General features: G+C 58.2%; 1 protein-coding gene and 1 long non-coding RNA gene across 3 annotated transcripts in view; one reads left to right on the top strand and one right to left on the bottom strand.

Moving 5' to 3' along the window:
- Positions 1-22,661, bottom strand: part of PLXNA1 (plexin A1) — a 304,322-nt gene that overhangs the window by 29,516 nt on the left and 252,145 nt on the right. Inside the window, 3 exon segments of the mRNA XM_039843598.1 lie at positions 11,623-11,805; positions 13,831-14,453; positions 14,456-15,084. Of these exon segments, the coding sequence (XP_039699532.1) occupies positions 11,623-11,805; positions 13,831-14,453; positions 14,456-15,084 (1,435 nt within the window).
- On the top strand, positions 20,002-22,357 carry LOC120586988 (uncharacterized). Of its 2 annotated transcripts, none has more exons than XR_005648844.1 (3): positions 20,002-20,730; positions 20,973-21,099; positions 22,205-22,357. It is a non-coding gene; the product is annotated as an uncharacterized LOC120586988 (long non-coding RNA). The 2 variants fall into 2 exon arrangements; XR_005648845.1 differs by having other exon boundaries at positions 20,846-21,099.

Below are 22,661 nucleotides of genomic sequence, written 5' to 3'. Positions count from 1 at the left end.
TAGCCCTTCATTAGTCAACAGGTCACAGCCCAGGGCTGGGGGTTTCTGGAGGCTGGAGACAACCACTACCCCACACCCCTCACCCACCACCGAGCTGCACAGCCATACCCGATTCAAAGGCAGCAGGTACCCCTGCAAGCATACCACCTTCCCTGGGCCAGGCTGGTCCTCCTAATGGAGGGAATATTTGTGGGAGGAAGAGAAGAGGCAGCAGGGGTCTTATAGGTAGCTTGAGAGGTCCAATGCTGCTGAGAAGACTGAGAAGTGACATGCCAGGAGCCTCCTGGGTGGGGATGCAGCGTGAGTGTGAGGGTCCAAGCCCCAGGGCACGCTGGAGTTGGGGCACACCCCTAGAGAAGGGCAGGCATCTCATCAGCATGGAAATATATTCCAGATACCAAACAAACTGAGCGTTAATTAGCCAGCTCTTCTCCGCAGCTTGCAATGATATAAGTATTTTTAGTTGCTTTTACCAAACAAATGTATTTAATTAACAGAGACCCAAGGGGCTTTCCAGAGATGGGACTCGTGGGGTGGCTCAGCCAGTCTGGGCAGGCTCCCAGGGCATAGGGCAGCAGGCCCTACTCAGGCCCCTCCCTGCTCTGGCTATAACTGGGCGGCCAGCCCACCTCTCCACCTCTACCTCTGGGGCAGGGTCTGGCCAGGGCTCAGTCCAATACTCCTGCTTTGCATCCCCACACTGACAGGACAGGGTGGGGCTGACTAAGTAGTGGGGGGCCGTGAAACAGGCAAAAGCCCCTGGCTAAGACCAGCTCCAACAGAGGCTCGGCAAGGGTAGCCAGCCAGGGTGGGGTGCCCTGTCTCTGGGCCAGAGGCTACTGGCAGCAGGAGAGGGGTAGGGCTGCATTCCTGAGAGCCTGGGGCCACCCCCCACATCCGCTCAGCTGCCTCCCCGCCAGGCAAACCAGGCAATCAGGCTTAAGTCAAACCAGACTCGGAAGAGCATAGCCCAGTACTAGGCAAGAGACAACAGCCCTGGGCTGGGCCTATAGCTGCCCAAATGGCTCCGGCCTGGCCTCTGGAGCCGGGTGAGGGGCCCCCAGTCTCAGAGCTCCTACAAGTGAGAACTGGACAGACCCCCCCAACCTGCACCCAGCCAAGTCCCACAAATCTGCAGCCCTGTTTAGATGGGCGGCCTGTAGGCAGGCACTGTTCACAGGAAGCCTGATGTCAGCTCCTTGAGCCAGGTGGGCCCAGGAGAGACAACAATCACAAAGGAGGGCCAGGGAAGCCAGCAGTTGTCTCTGGACCCACAGTGCCTGGGCCCAGTGGTGTGACCCTAGTAGGGTGCTGAACCTCTCTCTGCCTCAGTTTACCTACTTGTCAAATGGGAATGACAGACAGCCCTCCTCACACAAAAGCTTTTCTGAGGATTAAATGGGAACCAAGCCAGTGTGCCAAATAAGACACAGGGAAGCCAGACCCCCTGGCAATCACCAACCCCCGGAAGCCAGTTACATAGGCCCTGCAAGTCTAGCCTGGACAGCAACCAGTGAAGAGGAGACAGGTGGGCAGGGTAGAGTCCCAGTGGAGACCCAGAGCTCTAGTCTCAGCCCAAATGACTGGAATCAGAACTCTGGATTTTTCCTCAAGTCTCGGCCTTTCCCTGCCCCCATCCCTGCAGATGCCTCCAGTAGCACCCAGAAGCCCACGCTTGGCCCCCTCCCACCCAGTGCTAGGCCTACAGCCCCTTCCACAACACCCCTGCCTGGTCTCTCTCACATGCCTGCCCCCAGGGCCTTGATAGGGGACACTCTCAAGGTACCTGCTGAACAGGGACACTTGAGGGGCCCCAGCCTCTCCGACCCTGACCACCGGGGGCCACATGGTGCTAGTCTTAACCCCACCTGCAGGCCCCTCCCCCCTCAGAGGTGAGAGCACAGGCTGAGGCATGGATGTCACAACAACGGGTTCACCCAATCCGATAGGGAACAAGAGAAATTTAATATAGGGAAGGTCACATCCAGGAGGCACATCAGCTCTGAGAAATGGCAGGGGGTGAACAGAGAGCGGGCCTCCTTCTTATGGTCCTGGTAAAGTAGCAGAGGGGAGGCAAGCCAGGCTTGGGCTCTGGAATGCCCCCACCCCCAGGCCAGTAGCATGCTGGCTCCAACAGGTGGCACCCAACAGCTGTGGTGCGAAGCATGCACATCCAGCTGTCCATCCATCATGCACCCAACTGTCCACTCACCTGCCGACACTTGACAGCGCTCAGCCCTTAAACATAGGCAGGCCCCAGGCCTCAGGGAGACGAGGCATTTCTGAAGGGCACAGAGTGAGGGGGCATAGGGAAGCAGAGCCCACAGGCCAAACGGTAGACATGACATGGGTTACAGGCCCCATCCTGTGCACTGAATAGCCATGGTCCAGGTTCAGCAAGGTCCCTGCATGCCCCCATGACAGTCAGGGGGTCCAGCTGGAACTGACCAGTCTTGGGGACATGTTTGTTGCGTCCCAGCCAGTTTTCAGGCTTCAGGGCTCGTGCAGCGCAGACAGGTAAATGGAGCTCACAAGGGCCCTGGACTGCCACCTGTACCTGGGGACACAGAGTCTACTCCCAAAGTTGGAGAAGGAACACAGCATGCCGCCAAGAGGGCATTTCCAGGGAGAATGGGCATGCAGGGCAGTGACATGGCCAGGCAGCTGGCAGAAAGAACATCAGGACACACATTGCCAGTAGCACGTGTGCTGACAACACATCCGCAACAGTCCGCACTAGGACCACCCACCTGGGGGCAGCCCACCCTGGGGCAGCTGAGCCTGTAGAAGACACAGAAGACTTCCAGAGTTCCCTGGTGTACCCCCCAACCTCCCAGCTATCATCTCTGTGCTTGGCAAACCTTTCCCCCAAAAACACCCGAACCTTCCATGACTGGCTGTGACTGCCCTCCCTACCATTTCCCACCACAAAAAAAATCTCAGGGTCCAAACCCAGCCCTGCCCACAAAGGTCCCTCTGCCGTGGTGCCCTTCCCAACCCCTGCTGAGGAGGCCCTCCCTCCACCCAGATGGCTTTAGTGGAGTTGTCCAGCCTCCCTGGGCCACGCCAGGGCTGGGCATCCTCCCACCCACCCACAGCTTTGGCCTAGAAGGGACATGGCCACCACCACCCAACCTCTGCCAAGGCTCTCCAGTCCTGTCCACTTCTCCCCTGGTCTTCCCTATCCCTCTGTTCTGGGGACTTCCCTGGATTCTGAGCCAAGGCACAAGGGCTGTCAGGGAGGGGACGGGCCCCAGCAGTCTCTTGGAGCCAGGACCAGGCAAGGTGCTGATCATGGGACAGGCACCTAACACTGCCACCATGGGGCATCACGTGCCCTCCCCAGATGGGCCAGGGAGCAAGTTCACCTCTTCATCCCCAGGTCCCTGCAGTTAGAGCCCAGCCCAGGGCCAAAGGGAGATGGCTAGCAGCAGGTGGATGGCCCCTGGCCCTGGAAACCCCAGCCCAAGGCTCGCCCAGCTGGCTGCCCCCGCACCCATCACTGCACAGCTCTGACCAACTGCTGCAGGCAGGCAGCTGATAGCCTGCCCAGGTCAGCTGTCCATCCAGCCCAGAACCAACAAAAGGCCCATTCTCTGAGATGAGGGCAGGCGGGGGCACCGGGGAGGATGTCTGGGCTGTCTAGGCTGCTTGCCAAGGCCGGCACGCGCCCTAGCTGCCCAGAGGCAGGGGGCTGCCCATCATGGCCTGGAACAGGAGGGAAGAGAGGGCTACTATGCCCATCCCAAAATGGCAGCCCTCATGTCTGTATCTGTGAAGCGGGGTTGCACTGACTGAGCCAATTCCTGGTGTCCAGATGGGGGTAGGGGTGAAATGAGGACAGGACCATGGGTAGGAAGACAGGCAGAGGACATGGGCAGCAGCCAGCGAGCTGGCCATGCACTGGGCTGGGACCTCACAGGCATTCCCCTTCTCTTGTAGATGCAGCTGCTAAGCCTGTTCCCCACCCAAGGGAGGTAAGGGGTCCTGGGAAGAGCTGTGCAAGAGGCAGGCACCTCTGGAAGGACTCCCCAAAAGGCAGAGCCTGTCTTCCTCTCTCCTTCCTGGCCAGGGCCAAATGGCTGAGGCCTTGATAGACTCAGATCCCAAGCCTTCCTTACCCCTTCACAGGCTGCCATAGGATCCCCCATTCTCTGGCTGGGGTCAGGTTCCAGGCCCCTTACTGGGACCATTCTTAGAAAAATCAGGAATAATTTGATATTGAAAAAACAATTAGCAATTTCCCCTTGGCAGTAATTAGATAATTAAAACATAATTTACAAAAGGCCGGATGACTACAATTGGGCCAGACACACCTGTCAAGGTATAGGGAGAAGGTCCGAGGAATCCCACCCACAATCCTCGACACACAGACAGGAGAACAGGGACCAACCAACACAAGCAGTGGTCCTGCCTGATCCTCAGTCTCATCTGCCGACAGACAATAACCTCACAGCAATAAGTGAGAATTCAAAAGCTCCAGGTTCCCAAAGTTAGAGAGGCCAGCCTGCTGGAAGCTGCTCAGAGACTGGGCCCACAAATCTCAACCCTGCTGTAGGACAGAGGCGCTCAGGTGCCCCAGAGAATCTGCCCACTGCCTTGGAAGCCGCATAAAGCTGGGCCACGAAGCAGTGTAGATTGTATGGCTTTCCATCACACATCATTGGCTAGGACTGTCCTCAGCCAGCATATGGCCAGGGTGCTTGCTGCAGCCTGAGATTTAACTGACACTTGGTACAACCACTGATGCTGTGGTAGCAGCAGTGACCATTCAGCCTAATATCCTTATCTCAAACCCAAAGCCATCCGCTGCCCACCCTCCCATCCGTGACTCCAGTGCCCCGCAGAGCCGGACCTTCACAGACCCATGTCACCGACACTACTCCCACAAGCTGGGTCCCCAGCTCAAGCAGGTAGACACGAGACCATTCAACTTTCTTAAAGCCACCACAGTCCTCTGCCCAAGACAGCAACTGATGCCTCTCCTTCAGGCCTCCTGCAGTTCTCAGCATGGACTAGGGCACCCCTAAGCTTTGGCCGTGCTGTTCTTTCCCCCTAGAACACCCTTCCCAGCAGACTCCCCAGTCCCCTGGGCTGTTCCAGCCTCTGTACCCATCTCATTGCGCTGCCAGGGGCTCCCACACCTTGACCCCCAAGAGGACAGGTCCTAGAGGGCAGGGCCTTCTGCTGAGGGGGAGAGGAACCACGCGTTGTGGGCAGTAACCTTGGGTGCTCATGAAGCTTACCCCCACCAGGCTCACCCTGAAACTGGGCATGCTAGGGACTGAACACGGGGAAGCCACTGCCAGTCTACAAATGCAAGTGTCATTCTTATCAAAGGTGCCAGTTGCCCCTGCCAGGACTGAGGCCTGATTAGCCAGACCCCGCAGTGAGGAGGGCTTGGAGTTGTAGGGCCTGGGGCAACACTCTCCATGCATGTCTGTGGGTGACTCCACTAGCCGCTGTCTGGTGGGAAGCAGAAGCAATGCTCATATAACAGGAGCTCATGAGCTCTGGGACAAGGGGCTGGGATAGCACTAGAAAGACCCACTGGGTGAGTAGGAGGTCCCTGTGCCCTTCTGGCTCATCCTACCATGGTCAACCACGCCCAGGAGAACCACAAAGAGCAGGACACACAGACATCCACAGGGTACCACGCAGTGCCACCCTATGGCTCCAGGGACGACTACCCTTGGTGGGCAGGGGCAGTGTACCCATGGGGCCTACAGGCCCAGCAGCTAAGACAGGAAGCAGGCAACCAGGACCACTCTACTCCTTGCCAACAACCTCCAGGGGATGAATGCCATTAGGACCAATAACCCACCATGAGCAAGACTGCACGCTAACCGACCACCCTGCCACACACCGCAACACATGGCCACCTAGTCCCAGAAACACTGAGAGATTCAGAATGAAAAAACAACAGAGAGCCATCAGCACCACTCCCAGGTAGAAACCCAACAGAAACACAGTCCTGCGCTCATGAAGCCACAAACAGAAACTCACACAGCAGCACTGCTATCACAGACCTATGTGCAACAGGCCACACCAACTTAGAACGGAAGGACACCATGCACATATGTGTGGAATACAGGCCACCACTATGACAGAGAACCAGCTCTGGCTGCCCATATATCAGAGCTGAGTCTCAAAAGCAATGTTGAACAAAGGAAGACAAAAGATGAGCTGTGTGGTCCAAGCTACAAAGTCCACAAACCAGCAATACAGCCCTAGGGAGGATGGAGGTGGCCCAGTGAAGTAGCCTATGGGGAAGGGGAGTGACGGAGGGCTTCGAGGGGTCAAGATGCCCAGTGTGCTCTCATGCTGCTCGCCTATAGCTGTGCACTGTCCAATGGGTACATCACCCCTCAGAGTGAACGTCTGTCATACAATAGCCCCACAAAGAACCTCAAGGACTTCCCTGCCCCCACACTATAGGCAGCCGTGTGCCTGTGCTCAGGGCTCACATTTCAGCATGAAGAGAATGCCTGCAGGCCCGAAGAAGCCAATGATGCAGGTAGGCCCCTGGGGGGCAAGTCACTAGAAAGCAGCTGTCAGATGCAGATCCATGGAACCGCCGGCAGTAGGTTGGGGAAAGGTAGCAAAGCAGGCGGAGGGGCTGGGAGGCCTGGGGCCCAGTTTTGCCAGGCATCTCTCTTGGGACCAGCATCCCTAACCCCCTGTACCCAGCCCCATGGGGCTCCCCCACCAGCTGCCTGCAGACCTGGGCTTTGGAGAAGCAGGGGCCCCTCCTGGATGTACCAAGCAAGCTCTCGGCCCAGAGCAGGGACGACCTGACACAGAGACCCTGAGAAAAGGCCTGCACTGGCTGCCGCAGCTGCAGGGACTTGCCAATAATCACTACACACGGGTCTCAGAAGTGCTACTTAATTTTCAGGATCTCTGAATTTCAGAATCATGACAAGGTGATGCCAGGGGAATAGGAAGACACATCCAGAGAGAATCTTCTAAAGACATGAAATCCTCTGGAGGGTAAGAGGTCAGGGCAGCAGCACACAGTAGGTGATTAGGAACCATGAGCAAAGCAGTGATGTCCGAGGGCAAGCTGAAAGCAGGCAGCTCCAAATGCTTTGAGGCATGCAAGCACAGGGACCACAGCCCTGCCAGCGTGACCCGGGCTCTGAGGGACAAGCACTGCAGCTGCAGCTCTCAGTCTCTCCTCTGTTCAGGAATCATCACAGAGGAGGGACTATCAACTTGCTCATGGGCCTCCCAACAGACCCCAGAGGCCAGGGCCCACGTTGTACGGAGGAGAGGAAACTGAGGACCTGGGAAGAGGGGGCTTCACCTCTGGTCCAGCCCCAGTGCCCAGCTGTACCACTATACCTTGGGCTCCACACCAAGGCCTGGTACCCTAGGGGCCCACAATGCCATGGCCCAGATCCTCAGGCCACAAAATGGTGGCTCACGACAAGCCTGGGTTGGCCAACAATACTTTCTAAAAATGTGGATTAGTTGCCAACGCTCAATAATCAAGAGATCTCACACAAAATACAGATTTCCAGATTCTGTAGAAATACCAGATGCTTGGGCAGATGGGGCCCACGTTCCCACCTGGCACAGGTACTAGAGCAGTCAGGGCTGCACTAAGGGCAACACTGCATTCCTCAGCCCAGGATCCCTGCAGGGCTGGCCCCACGGCAACCCTCGTCCCAGGCCCACAGGGCTGGAACTGTCCCTGCCTTTGCTTTGCAAAAAAACAGAGAATCAGGGATGGAAGGCCAACGGGCTAAGGAGGGGCAGGGTGGGCACCAGCTGGAAGGAATCCAGGGCTTGTTCTCTCCCCACCCACAAAGGTACCTGGCCTGACTACAAAAGACTCAAACCAGGAGCCATCCTTGGGAACTCCTGCAAGGCCCAAGGGGTCCCCGGAGGCCACAGGAGGGGAAAAAGGTTCTGAGGGGCTACATGTAGAGTTGGGGTTCTGTGGGGGATTTCAGCTCAGGAGAACAGGCTGCCTATGTAGGGGAGCCAGTGGTGGGCTGGACCTCTGGGGAAGTGCAGGGGAATCAGGGGGCACGCCAGCTAGGCCCAAGCAGCTAAAGTTAACAGGTATTAAATTAATTGGTTATAATTTTAAAATTATAAATTGGAGTAGTGTGGCCTGGGCCCAACTCATTTCTGGAGCTCCTCAGTGGCTACCTAAAAGTCCAGAAAAGACCACGCCTGAGGAAGGCAGGGTGTGTCCAAGAGAGCAGGCATTGCCCCTGGGTCAACAACAGTGGGTGAGAGTCCCCAGGGCGAGGACAGAGAGCAGAAGGCAAGGAGGCAGTGCCTACTGCACTCACAGGGTGGGGCCAGGCCTGGGCCAGCCTCCAGGGTAAGAAGGGCCCAGCCCTCCTAAGTCCTAGAGGAGAGGTAGCTAGGCAGCCAAGCAGGAAGGTGGGAGCACAACGCTGAGCCGGGCTGAGCAGAGGGCACCCAATGGCCCTTCCTGCCCTAGCCCCAGCCACTGGACCACAGCCACCCCCACCTCCGATAAAGGAGGGATGAGGTGAGAGTCAATTCTTCGCCACAAGCTGGGCTCCAGCCCAACAGGCATGTGCCAGCAGGGAGCAGCGCATCCTTTGAAGTGAGTCAAGGCTGAAGGCCTAGCATGGGGACCTGGGAGAGGTCACAGAGCTGAGGTGGCAGAGTAGGACTGGAACTCTGGCCGAAGGGCAAACAAGGGGTGCACCTTTTTCTCCTGGCCACACCCTGCTCCAAGCCCCCACCAGCAGACATACCCCAGGGTGGGATATGAGGCTCAAGGGCACACAGGTTGGAGGAAGTGGAGAGGCAGACAGGGCAAGAAGGCTGGGCCACAGGAGCCGAAGCCTGGTCTGGTCCCAGGCAGCTGCTAGCTGATGTCCTGGGCTATGGAAAGAAAAAGCCCTGCAGGCTGGCGGCTTAGGCTGGAGCAGGCGATGGGGGACTCCTGAGTGATGGGCTGCCCTGAACACCAGGCCTACTCAGAGAGAGAGGATCACTGAGGTAGGGGCCCCCATTTCCTTTTCTCCAAGGACCTACATAAAAGAGAGGGAGGTTGAAGTCACAAGTAAGGACCCTGGAGCCAGTAATCGTGGGCATGTGCTGCTTCCACCTATGTGCCTCAGTTTCCCCATCTGTCAAGCAGATGACAGGGTTGTTGTGAGGGCCCCATGAGGCACCACCACATGAACACTCTCTGCATGTCCTGAGTGGAAGCAGGAGCGTGTCAGGTTCCGGGCCTGCCTGTACATCCTCTCCCCTTACTCACGCTGTGCTCAGGGAAACTGTGGCTCAGAAAGGCTGGACAGTCAGCTCCAGATCAAACAGCTGGTGGCGGGAGAGCTGAGGCCATGCCATGCTGAGCCATTTGTATGAGACTGGGCTGTGAACAATCAGCTAGGAGACGTGAACAACAATGCGACAGCCTCCTGAGAGATACCCTCTACTCAGGCAGGTAGATGTGGATAGAAGGAGTGCAGGCGGCAGGTCTAAGGGTGAGGCAAGGGCACGCCTCTATGGGAGAGCCTCAAAACCAACGTGATAGAATTCCCCAACTCACAGACTGCCACCACCAGGCCAGCAGCCGCTGGGCATGGCGGATCCCACACCCAGAAAAGGCACCATCCACTCACGTGTAGTGTGTGGTGACCAGCCAATGACTCCAGGGGTAGAAGGAGCCAGTACCCAGGACAGGGCTCTGGGAGGCAGGTATGGGGGTGGAGGAGGAAAGGAGGAGGAGGATCTTGCCTGTGGCTTCCCCATGCCCAATGAAGCCTATTCTCATGGATGGGCCCAAGCCCAACTCCATAGTCCACACACTGGGCCTCGGTTTCCCCTCTGGGGGACTGGGCAGGGAGAGAGAAGAGCAGGACCAACTAGACTCAAAAGCTCCCACCCAGACCCCACCCAGACATGGCCCTGGGGCAGAGGAGTAAGGAGGAGGCAGAGGAAGCAGGGCCGGACTAACCTGTTCTCCCAGCCTCACAGGGTGGCCTGTGGGCACAGACAGCACCTCAGCTAGCTGCTTACCAGCCCACCAAGCCATTAAAAGGGGCTCCCTGTAGGATGTCTCCAAGAGGCTTCACCTGTGGACCTGCCTGAAGAGGAGGCTCTCTGGCCCCTGCCAAACAAAACCTGCATAACACATGCAAGGGGGCTCTGCGGGCCCTTTCCCCTGCTCCCCCATCCCCACATGCCCTCCCTAGGGCAGGAAGAGGAAGTGCATGCTAGGTGGGGGCGCTATCCCTAAGAAGGAAAAAGGTCCCACACTCATGCTGAAGGCAGTACCCCCAACACCAGGACCAAGGGGTGTGGAGGTGGGTCACTACACAAGATAGGTTCTGAGAGCACAAGGGGCTTGCACAGAATGTGACGGGGTCTGCAGTGGCCTGCATACCGCCCCCACTGGCCAGAGGTGGACAGGCACTCAGCCTCCCAGTCGCTGTGAGCAGACCCCCCACAGCACCATAGGGTGGCTTTCAGTCAGCAGATGGACCCCCAATGCTCCAAGGTCACCCCAGCCCAGAGCCCACACATCCTGGCTTGAGGGTAGGGGGAGTATCCCTTCTCAAAGGTCACAGAGCCTGTGAGTGGTGGGACATGATTCACAGGGCATTCACCATTGAGAGACAGGGAGACCCCTCCTGCACACTCTACATGGTGGCTGAGAGCAGGCAAGGCCCATGCTGGCTCCAGGCCCAGCCTTGACCCACGGGTATATGGCGGGGAGCTGTGTCAGCACCAGGCCTCAGGACAGCTGTTATTTCATCCACCAGGCCCTGCCCCTGCACTGACCCTCTGGGGCTCCCATGAACCCCCACCCTACAGTTGCTCCAGGAACTTCTTCCACAGAAGGCCAGCCTTACCCTGGTGTGGTCCCCAACCACCCACCAAGTCGGCCTGACCCACAGGGTGGCTGCCTTCACTTGCCCCCTCCAGGAAGCTCTCACGGATCCAGCTCTGCTCAGCCCAACAATGGCTGGTGAGAAGGAACCTGTAAACACCAGACAGGCACTGCCCCACAGCACCCCCAGCTCTCACCCTGAGAACCCCGGGAATGGCCCTGAAGCTGGTGCCTGTCACTCAGCAGTAACTCCCCTTGCACCAGCCAGTGGCGGGTGCGGGGCACTACCCTTGCCCTGCCCTTGGCCTTGCTACCTCCTTGCAGGGCGGGGGCCTCCTGCACAGCACAGTGCTGCCTCAGCAGATACTGGATCCCCAGGAGGGGAGGGGGCTTGGGCAGGCATGCCTGCTCCCACCGCCCACACACAGCCTTCTCAAGTCACCCTGTGTCCTAAGAGATCAAGGCCAGCACCTCCAAGCAATGGGGGGATGGCAGAGTGGCCAGGCCCCTCACAAGCCCTGATCCACCCTCAGATCCTCAGATGCCCACACAGGGCCTTTGCAGTGTACAACACAACAGAGCCCCATGAGAGGAGCAAGGAAAGGCAGGCAGGGGGTGCTGGGGTCCACTCAGGCCCCTTGCCTGAGCCCCGGCAGTCATCAGGCCTGGCACAGGGGAGGCCCACCCACCTCCTCATACACTGTATCTGACCTTCCAGTCACAGAGCAATGCTGTCTCCTGCCCCAGCTCCATCCACCCCATCACCGCACCCCCAACCCAGGCCCGACCTTTCGGATGCGGCCACTGCGAGTGCCGGTGAACACCACGGTGCGGTCCTGATAGTTGTAGGCAGCCACCGCAGTCAGACCATCCTCCTTGTCCACGAATAGGGGCATGCCCTCAATGGTAACTGTGCCCCCAAGCGGCTGGTTGAAGTCCTGCCCACAGAAGTCGTCATCGATCTGCAGGGGCTGTAGGAGGGGAAAGGTCAGGCCCTGGGCTGTCCACCTGTCCTGAACACCTCCCGCAGAGTGGGGACTTCACAGTCAGGACCGGCCAGCTCCACTAACTGGAGAGGCCCACAGCAGGTCCTCAGAGGCAAGCACACGGCCACACAGAGGGGCCATGACTCAGGGCACCACGTACACAGATCTAAGGTATCAGGGACTCCTGGACCCATTTGATAGATTGAGAAATCAAGGTTCCTTGAAGCCGCCTGAGGCCCAGACAGGACCAGGGCTGGACCCATTTCTCACACACACACCACATAAACGACCCACACCCAACCCGGGGTTGGGGAGGAGTGAAGGAAGCAGCCTAGGGAAAGGCCAAGAAACAACCAGCCAGGGAGCCAAGCCCGATACACCAGAAATGGCCACAGAGAGGCGGGGGATAGCCGCCAGGGAGTTGTGAGGCACAGGAAGGGTTTATTCAAGACAGGAGACAGGGGTCACACCAAAAAGACAAAGGGAGGGGCCCAGCTTAGGAGGTCACTGAGGTATAAAAAACAATCAATAGTGTGAGGTTCCGGAGAAGACCAAGTGACCGGGAATGGAGGGGTGGTGCTCCCCCACGAGAAGGAGAGCAGGGTGAATAGGCAGGTTCTAGGTGAACAAAAGGGGAACAGCTGGTCTTCCTGGCAGCAGGCTGGTTGTCTTGAGGTTTTCAGGGAGAGAGGTTGCAAATGAGGTAGGGCCACCAAGCTGGGAGCCAGAAGGCAAGAATAGGTGGAGAGGCAAGATCGGGGCTGAGCCAGGGTCCTGGAGTGGCCCCAGGACAGGGACCTGGCCAAGGGCATCATGGGCAAGAGGGAATAGAGGGGATGTGAGAAAGAAGTGGGAACGATGCCCAGGGAAGGGGCAGACCTGGCCATGGGCAAAGGCCTGCAAACCACACAATGTGACTTCAACAGGCACTGCCCTTCCAAGCCTCAGTTTCTCTAGCCACACAACGGACATAAAACGCCTTCCTTGAAAGGCCGAGGATGGACAAGCATCTGCCTAGGCACCCAGGGCCTTGATGTGGAGGGTGGCCCTGTCATGAGGCCCCCCACTGCACTGCATGTGAGAAGGGCTAAGGGAATCCTCACTGTCTCACCCTGCTCTGAAGACAAAACAGTGTCACTCCCAGTAGAGACATGGCAAAACCGAGGCTAGAGAGAGGATGGGCTTGCCCGAGGGGCCACCCAGCCAGTCCTAGGCAGCAACAGTGGGGCTGAGGACTGGATCTGCAAGTCCCTGACCTAGGTGAAGTCCTGGCTTTTTCACTTGCCACCCTGAAAAAGTTCCCCTCTAAGCCTGGGGTCATCCTCAGAAAAATAGTGGTTCCTACTACCAGGCTGCATATACAAGATGCTCCCCAAAAAGCAGCTGGCCCCAGGCCTGCCCTATCACGGCCTAGAAAAGGGAGCTACAGCTGCCAGCTACTGAGCACCCAGCACCTGCGCACTCAGGACACCCAAAGTCAGGGCTGGTGTTGTTAGCTCCCATTGCCGGGTAAGGGCAGAGAAGCCCAGAGGGCAGACACGTGGCCAAGACAAGAGTGAACAGAGCTTCCTGACAGGGGACTGTGGGGGAGTCGGTGTCTGGGGCCCACCCGATGCTAGTCTGGTTCCAGCTCTGCCTCTTACTGGTTGGCTATGACCCTAGGCAAGTCACCTCACCTCTCTGAGCCTCAGAGATCTCATCTGTACAATGGAGACTTGATGGGGCTGGCAAGCACCCGGAACAGTGCCAGGCATGTGGTCCCTGTGTCTCCTAAAGGAACAGGACAGTGCAGGCTTGGGAGTAGTCTCCACGGCCAACACCATGGGGGCAGCCCCAACCCTCTGGGAGACAATGGGCCAGTATTAGGATCTGGAACAGGGCAAGTACTACATGGGCATACGCTTGGCATTTCTGTTACTGTTTCAGAAGGTCGCATGGGGCCAAGACTGCTAATTATGTGAGGCTGGCAGGACGGGGGCAGCCCTCCACAACGCCACGGGGCCTACTCACCGAGTTAATGCAGCCTAGCTCCTTATTAAGCAGCCAGGGCAGCGAGAGCTTGCCCTCGCCACGGTAGCAGGACTGGATACGCTCCTTGATCTTCTCCTTGATGGCCCGGAGAGTGAACAGGCACAGCACCGACTCCTTGGGTGGCTTCACGCGGTTCTTCTGGCCCTGGGCGAACACAGTGAACAGCACATCCTCATCTTCGGCCAGACCCAGCTGGTGGGCCAGGGCACGGCCAGGCCGGCTCAAGTAAGCGTCCTGCACCAGACGGTACTCCACCCCCGCCTGCTCACAGCCGATGGGGAACTCAACATACGAGTAGAACTTGGGGTCATCCACACACAGCCGCACAATCTTAGAGGTGAAGAAGTGCTCACCAGCAGCGTCAGGTGAGGTCAGCTGTGTGTCCAGCTGCAGGGTGAGGTAGTACACAAACTGCTCACTGCGGAAGCTGTACACATAGTAGATGTCAAAGGCCGGGAACTTGGACAGTGTGTCTGAGGGGATCTTGAGCTGCGATGACACAAACTCATCCTGGTACACAAAGCTGAACATGTCGGCATCCTCCTCGTTGGCCATGAGCCGGCGGCTGGACAGCGTAGGGAAGTACTCAGACTTGCCGTCATGGGTGTGCCCACAAAGAGCTTGGCCTGGGCCTGGCCCGGTGGCCCAGCGATTAGCACGCCTGCCATACTGCCTGCCTCACGCACACTTGACAGGTAGTGTTCCTTGCGGTGGTGGGGCTCACCCAGCTTGAAGAGGTCATCCAGCCGCAGGAATTGGCAGATTCCTTGGGAAGCACTGCCACAGGCCAGGAGGCGGTTGGCGGCGTAGTCCAGGAGCAGCAACTTGTTGACGTTGTCGGTGCTGCCCAGGCCGTGTGGGCACGACTGCACACTGGGGGGTGGGTAGCACTTCTCATTGTCTTCCACAGGGCCCGTCACATGGGCCCGCAGCAGCGTCAGGTTCCCCGACAGCTTGTAAATGCGGTTCACTGCACCCACATATACCTCACCTGTCTGCTCATGGACTACCAGGTGTGTGAGGCCCCAGTCACTGGCAGCAAAGGTGCGGAAGGTGGGCTGCTGACCCCCGCCCACCCTAGGCACACCTGCCACTGCCTGCACAACCCCCAGCAGCAGGAGAAGCAGGAGCACCTGTGGGCTCAGATGTGTGAGCGGCATGGCGGGCCCGGGCATCTGGCTGAGGCGCTTAGGTCCTGCAGGGATGTGCCTCATGGGGTCTGGAGCCTCAGCCCTATAGGGAAAAAGAGGAAGAGGGTATGAGTGTGGGCAAGGCCTCACCCCTCGGAAGGCAGACACACTTACATGCCATCTCACGAGCTCTCTAGTGTGCCTGCCCACTCTACACCTCCAGGGGCATGATCTAACCCTAGAGAAGTCAGAGGTGCAGAGAAGACACCTCCCCTACAAGGGATGCTGTGATCAAGCCTTGTGACCCCCACATGCAGCAAAGGACACCTGCCTGGCCACCAGATTTTTCCATGAATGCCTGCCTAGGCCTGCCATCATCCGCCAGGCGGAGGAGAGAAATGGACTCAAGAACAAGGAGATGGGTGAGGGTTTAGGGTCTAGACTGGGAACCATCACCTCCTGATTCAGAGCTTGCCCTAAGGGACAAGCCCTGCCTCAGCTCCAACCTCTGCCCAAGGGTCTGGGGATATATGCTCCCTTGCAGGATCTGGATAGTCCTACTCACAGATACCACCCTCATGGCACACTCACTCCCTAAATCTCCCCCGAGCTGCCCACCCCTCTCCCACCTAGATGACCATAGCACTTGGCCCCCTCCACTCAAGTACACCCACAGCCAAGTCTCCACACAGTAGCCTGGGCCACTTTTCTAAACTGCATGTGAAGTCGCCAGCCCCCAAATCCTGCCATAGCCCCCCTTCCTCTGGAAAAGTCTCATCTTCTCTTAGCCTAGAGGTTGGCAGTAAGGCACAGGGTTAAATTCAGACTCTGTAGCTGTAGCCATGCAGCCCTAAGGTGGGGGTGGGGGGGGTCACTCCTCTTTCCCAGTCTCTATTTCCCCATTTATAAAATGGGGATAATGGCTACTCTCTCATGGATGAAATGGAGAAGGACAAGGCACTCCTACAAGGTGCCATCACCAGGAGTACCCTCTCCATGCCAGTAGGAATCCTGCCTGGCTCTGCCAGATGTGCTGGAGCCTCTCACCCTACTCCTGGCTGGAGAATGACCACAGAGATGCTGAGCCCTGTCTGCAGGCAGGTGCTGGCCAGGCCCACGCACATCCTTTGCTCCCAGCCAATTCCCCTAATATGGCCAGGCAGCCCCATTTTACAGGTGGGGAAGCTGAGGTCCAGGTTGGCCACTGTAGTGGCTGGCTGTCAAACAAGGCCTGGCTGTCGAACAAGGCCCAGCGGTCTCTAGGCCTCCATGTCTACCCTCCTCCAAGCCCTTGGACTTGCCATCCTCTATCCTGAGGTGCTTCCCTCCCCTGCCTCCACACTCCTGCTTGGTCTCAGCTGCCTCCCCTGACCTGTTAGCTAAAGGCAGCAGCTGCTCCCTCACAACCAGTCAGCCCATTTGAATTTGCAGCACAAGACATGCTAATGGTTTTGTTATTTATTGTTCCCAGACTCTCTCCCCAGTAGAATGGCAGTTTTCTGAGAGCACGGCCTCGCTCTGTGGTTTGCCACGGTATCCCCAAAGCTGACTTCATAATACTTGTGAATGAATGAAAGAATAAATGAATGGGTACAGGGCAGAACAGAACCTGCTTCCTCACTGTGTCTTCACTCCCCTTCGCTCCCCAATGAATGCCTACACCCACTGCTCAGGTGGGGACACTGAGGCTCAGGAATTGAGAGGCATTATCCAGGATCTCACCAGCAAAAGAACCAGGTTGTGCTGCCTTACAAGACCCTCCCATCAGGCTATCAGCTGCCTTTCCTTGAGATCTCTGCCCAGACATAGCCTCAAAGAACTACAGCCACCAGAGACCTCTGCTGGTAGCCAGGAGAGGAGTTACCAGCCCCCTACTCTCTACCCCCCAGCTCAGGAGCCCAAAAACAGGCTCCTCTCAGTGGCAGCGGGGCCTGAGCTAAAAGCTGAGTGCATGTGAACTCCAAAGAAAACATGAATCACTCACCGTTTATCAGTTCAAAGCAGACCTGCAATTACCAGGGGCTGGGCTCTCCCCTCCTCTGGGATAATTATACATGTCTTAATGCAATTATGGGCCCTACTTTTTATATTAAACAGGAGGGACCCAGATGAAGAAGCCACCATCCAAACTCATGCCTGTCCCTGGGCCTACTCCCCCTCCCCGCAACAGAGGCTGGCCGGAAGGGAAGGAACAGGCCAGGCATATAGGGCTGCCTGCCAGGAAAAGGGGGATCCAGAATCCAGGGCTGGGTCCCTTATGCCTATCATCTCCCAAGGGCCAGCAAAGACATCTAAGTCACTCCCCCTATCTTAGAGATACAGGGCCCAGGGCTCAGATAGACCCAAGGTCACCCAGCTAGTCCCGGCAGGACAGGGACAGAATCCCAGGCTCCCACAGAGACCTGGAAGGCCAGCAGACCTGCTGGGGCCCGACTCCCACATGCCTCTGGTCTGCCCAAGAAAAAATGCATTCAATCCAAAGCAGCCTGGGTGCTGGAGAGGATCATGCTGGGCTGGGGGCAGGGAGCAGCAAGAGCAAAGGCTTGGGGGTAGAATCTGCTGGACCATGCAGTGGAGGCAGTGGGAATGACTGCAGGTTCCCAGCATGGGAAGTGGGCAGTGCTGGATCCCAATCAGCGCCACACTGGGGAGGGAGAAGTTGAACTGTATTGGGTATGTGGACTGAGGGTGAGCCAGAGAGATGGAGTCCGGGACAGAGGCAGACAGGCCTGCCACAGTGGGGCTCCACTCCTGGACAGGATGGACTGATCCATCCAGCAGAACATGGAGAGAGCAAGGTCCCCCCCTCTGTCCCTCTCCCAGCCAGTCCCACCACCAGTCCTCCACACCCTGAGAAACAAAGGCCCTCACTCAGAATCCTAGCCCCACGGCCCTCACTCTGAATCTTTCTAGGATTCAGATAGATTGGGGCATGGAGGAATAAAGAAGACACTGCCATTCTGCCCCGTGGTGCCCCATTATCAAGCAGGACAGAGAGCTGCCCCTGTCACTCCATTTCCCCCAACAGAGGCCCAGGGAGTTGATCCTGAGATGTCCCATTCTCCCATCAGACCGGTTCTAGGGAACCAGGACCTGGGAGTATTAGAGTCCTGCTCTCAGAAACCAAGTGCTCACCACTCTGCCTTCCCTCAAGGCGGTGTCTTCTCCAGCTGGACAAATGATCTAGACACGGGAACCTTTCTGGTGGGTAAAAACATGCAGGCAACGACCTGAAAGCCACAGAAAGCCAGAAAAAGGGCTGTCTTCTTTGTCCAAGGCACCTCACTTAATCCCCACCCCCAAAGCACACACCTCAGCCACACAGGGGTTTGCCAGCACTCAGTCCATGCTGTCCTCTGCCTGAAACGCCCTTGTTGGGCCCTGAAGCAGAATCATTGGTTTTCTGGTCAGCCTCTTGTATGGAACTGGGTGCTCCTCAAAGGCGTGGCAGAGTCTTGGCTGCCTGGTGCAACACCTGGTCTTCCTGCACATCCCAAACCAGAAGGGAGCTGGGGGTACCTGGGGTGAGCTCAGCAAGGGCCAGAGGAGCAAAGGCTGAGCCCCACCCTCCCGCCCAGACCCAGAGAACCCTCCTCAGCATGGAACGAGGTGCAGGAGCACAGGATCAGGGGGCAGAGGCACTGTCCACATCCTCCCCCCAACATACACACCCCTTTCTTTCAAGGGGCGTGGCCCCAGCACCCCACAGATGAGCCAGGGCAGTTCCAGTCTCCAGTTAGTCACTGGTGCCCCTCTCATCCGCCTTTCCCGGGCTGCACCTGGAATCTCACAGCGACTATGGACCTCCCTGGAGCCCTGCTCCCCCTTCCCCAAGGCAGCTCCTAATCAGCCCTGCCGCCCCCAGCTACGGTGCACACCAGGCCCCAGAGTATCCAGGAAGCAGTCGGAAGCCTCCCAGGGAAGCGGGCTGACCCTGGAGAGGCCCTGCGAGGGGGAGGCAGAGGAGGCCCAAGAGAGTGGGGTGGCCTCCCGAGCGGCACCCACACGGCCCCCTCCCAGCCCCAGTGCGCGGCCCTACGGGCCTGGGACGGACACAGCGCCCATATCCCCGCGCCAGAGGGCCGGGGGAGGGCCTGGATCCAGAGGAAGCGGCTCCAACTTCCATCCCGGCGCCCTGAGGGCTGGCCCGGGGCGCAGCCCCGCGCCAGCCCTCCTCCGGCTCCCGCGGCCCTGCCCGGGCCTGTCCAGCCCGGCCCAGATCTGCCGGCCGCCGGAGGTCCGGGCCGCGGTCTAGCCCCTGGGCTCGGCCTGGGCAACCCACGGGGCCCTCCCGAAGGGGCCGCCGCAAACTTTCTCTCCTGCTTTTGAAGGGAGGGCAGCGCCGGCCTCAGCCCTGCCGCGCTGCCGGGAGCGCTGCCCCGAGGAGCTCTGCTGGCTGGGCCGGGCTGGCGGGGAGGCCGGCGACGCGGGGCCTGGAACTGGGTCCGACCCCAGCAGGACGAGGACACCGCGAGCTCAGAGCCGGCGCCGGGCCGCGCCCGGACAGACGCAGGAGCCCGGCCGGAGCCGCAGGGACACGCGGACACGCGCGCCGCAGTCCCCTGCGCACACCCCCTACCCGCCCCGCTGTACGCCCGCGTCCCCCACCAAAGGCCGGACCCAGGGTGCCTCCCATCCGGCGCGCCCCCCGCCCGCGACCCCCGCCGGTCCTACTCCGTATCAAGGGGAAAGTTGCGCCCCTACTCACCAGCTGCCCCGGGGCGCGCCCCGCCGCCGGCCATAGCCGCGCCCCGCCGCCCGCGCCGCCGCCGCCCGCCCAGCCGCCGAGCCCCTGAAGCCTCGCAGGCCGCCCAGGCCGAGGCCGCCGCCGCACCCTGGCTCCGCTGCGTAGCCGCGTTGCCACTGCCCAGCATGAATGGGGCGCCGAGCGCCGCGCGGCTGCGGACTAGCCTCGATCTCGCAGCCCGCGGAGCGCCGCACAGCGCGCCTGCGCGTCCCGAGGCCGGGGGCGGGGCCGGCGGGGGCGCGGCCCCACGGCGGCCAACAGAGGGCGCGCTGCCCCGCGCTGCGAGCCCGCCCGGGCCCACCGCGCTCCTTTAAAGGGCGATGCAGCTGCCCACCTTAAAGGGCTGGGCGAGGGGTTTCCTCCAGGGCGTCCCCAAAGGCAGGGCCTAGCCCCCGTGTGCCCAGGCTAAGAGTACAACCTCCATTCATGCGAGGCTGTGGGTCCCATGGCTCTAGGCCTCTCCGACCACATCTGTTAGGTGAGATGGGTAACCTCGCCAGTAGGCAAAACGGCGCCTGCTGGGACACACGATACCTCTCACTCCACACACACCCCGCCCCCGAGCTGCGCATTCACTGATGGGGATGCGCCCTAGGAGATAAGTTCCTTCCCAGGGTTCCGAGGTGGGGGTGTGGAGGAATGCGAACCCAGGCTGTCCGGGACCGAGGCCGGAGAGTGTGGGGAGCAGGGGCTGCTTCTACCCGCGGAGGCCACCGGGCCCCACCGCCCAGTAGGAGTGCAGACAGCAGTCACCCGTGACGGTGCTCAAGCAGAGGCCAGCGCGTTCTGACAGCCGCCCACAGGTGGGAGTGTGGGGAGGCCTCCCCACGGAAGGCCCCAGGGAAGGTGAGGCGAGGTGCAAGAGCGCGTCTAACAAAAGGACCAGAGCCTCGTGACGCGAGGGCGAGCTCAGTGCGGGAGAGCAGCAGAGCACTGAGGAGCTCTTGCTGTGTGAGAACCAGGCTGTCATCCCTACAGAAGAAGAAATAGCTACAGTCCAGGGTAAGGAACTTAGACTGGCGAAAGGGTCCCTCCCACCTCTCCCCGCAACCTTTTCCTCGTGTGGCCCCTATCCTAGTTTCTGGGTTAATCCTCTTGGTTTCCTTTGCTATTTCAGCATGACGTGCTGCAGTTTTGCTGTGCTTGACGTGGGCATCACAGGCAATCTCGGCGCTGTGAAGGTCCAGCCCGACAGGGTTGCTGATGGGCAGTTTATTCACTCTGTTCTGCCCCTGTCCTCGCAGGTGGTGCTGTGCACCCCTTATCCTGCTGATGGACAGCATCCCAGTTTTGGGACCCTGTACAGCAAGCTGTGATAGACATCTCGTGTAGACTCCTGGCAGCCCTGGGGGTGGACTGCTGAGTCACAAGGTAAGTGTGTGTTTAGCTTTGGTGGATAACCCAAGTTTTCCCAAGTGATAGCCGGGTTTGCAGTCTCAGCAGTGGTTTGGAAGGGTCCCTGCAGCCCCCATCCTCACCTATACTTGGTACTGTGGCTCTGGAGTTTTTGCCTATCTGGTAATATGCACTGGTTTTTCATTGTTGCTTTAATTTGCATGTGCCTAAGTAAGGGTGAACATCTTTTTCAAAAGTCCTATTTACTGTTTTATTGAATAAGCACTACTCTAGCACTGACTCTACGTAGGGCTCTGCTACATTTTACAGAAGTGAAGTGACTTCCCCAAGTTCCCTAGCTGGTAGGTGGCAGAGCTAGGGGGCTACCCCTGACAATCTAGCTCCATAGTCTGTGATCCCAACTCAGCCACTCTACTACACTGCACACAAATGCATCAGCAAACCAAACCCAAGCACCTTTCTCTCTCATAGACATCTGAGCCACACACCTGGGTTCGGATCCTGGCATGGCTGGTTAACGTGTATCAAGTCCCGTCTGTTTCTGAGCTCCATTTTCCTCATCTGTGAGATGGAGCCGGAGACCCCTCACAGAGGTGATGAGGAGGTGTGAGTGTGAGCACTATAGTGAGCCTGAGAAAATGTCCATCCATGCTCCGTGTGTTGGCACCAGAGCTGTGCCACCTTTCTGCCTGCTCCTTGCCAACCTATCCTCTGTGGGGCCACTGACTCAGGAACTGCTTAAGACCCTTCTCACTGTGTGCTCAACAGTCCCCAAGAGCCAGAGCTGCTTCTTTGAGGTCTAGCTCCTCATCTCCATTGTCTCCCTGGGTGTCTCAGGAAGGCAGCTGGGCTCTGGTTGGCAGTCAAGCTCATACTCTCACAGCCTACGGTTGTCCCACCAGGAATCCCAGTGTCCCCTTGGATACCCTTCCCTCCTTCAGGGCCCCGGTATCCCCGAAACTTATACCAGATTACAGTGTCTCCCTCCATTCCCACTGCATCCTCTGCTCCTGCTTATGTCACCGCTGTCCACTCCCCAAACGCGGTGGCAAGGTCTTTTCAAGTTGGAATCTGGTTATATAATGCTTGAATGAGCATCACACATGACCACCAATTTCAGGAAGGCCATAGACCCAAGCACCATGAAGAAAACCGCAAGATTTTTAGAAGACAACAGAGCAGATTACCTTTGCGACAGTGGACTAGAGAAGATTTCTTCGATGAAATGTCAAAAATAAGTAAATAAAAGAAAATATGGATCAATTTGACTACCCTAAAACTGTTTATTTTTATTCATTAAAATTACAGAGTTCACAAAAAGCTAGGAAAAAAGGAAGCGGCCAACGAGCCCGGGTAGGAAAAGGTATTTGCAATGCACATATGTTTGACAAAAAATGTGTGCCCAGGATACAGAAGGAACTCCCAAGAATCAGTAAGGAAAGACAGCAATCCAGAAGGGACATGAGGAGGAGACCACAACAGGCAGTTTGTTGAAGAGCAAATGGGAAGTAACTGTTGCTCTCATGAGCCCAGTGCAGTGTTCCCTGTGCTCTGGAGCTCCATCTGGCCCCAGGGCA

The sequence above is a fragment of the Pteropus medius genome, unplaced genomic scaffold (genome assembly GCF_902729225.1).
Source record: "Pteropus medius unplaced genomic scaffold, Ma_sr-lr_union100, whole genome shotgun sequence".
Lineage (NCBI taxonomy): Eukaryota > Metazoa > Chordata > Mammalia > Chiroptera > Pteropodidae > Pteropus > Pteropus medius.
The sequence above is the reverse complement of the archived record's forward strand: the minus strand, read 5'-3'. Positions and strand labels throughout refer to the sequence as shown.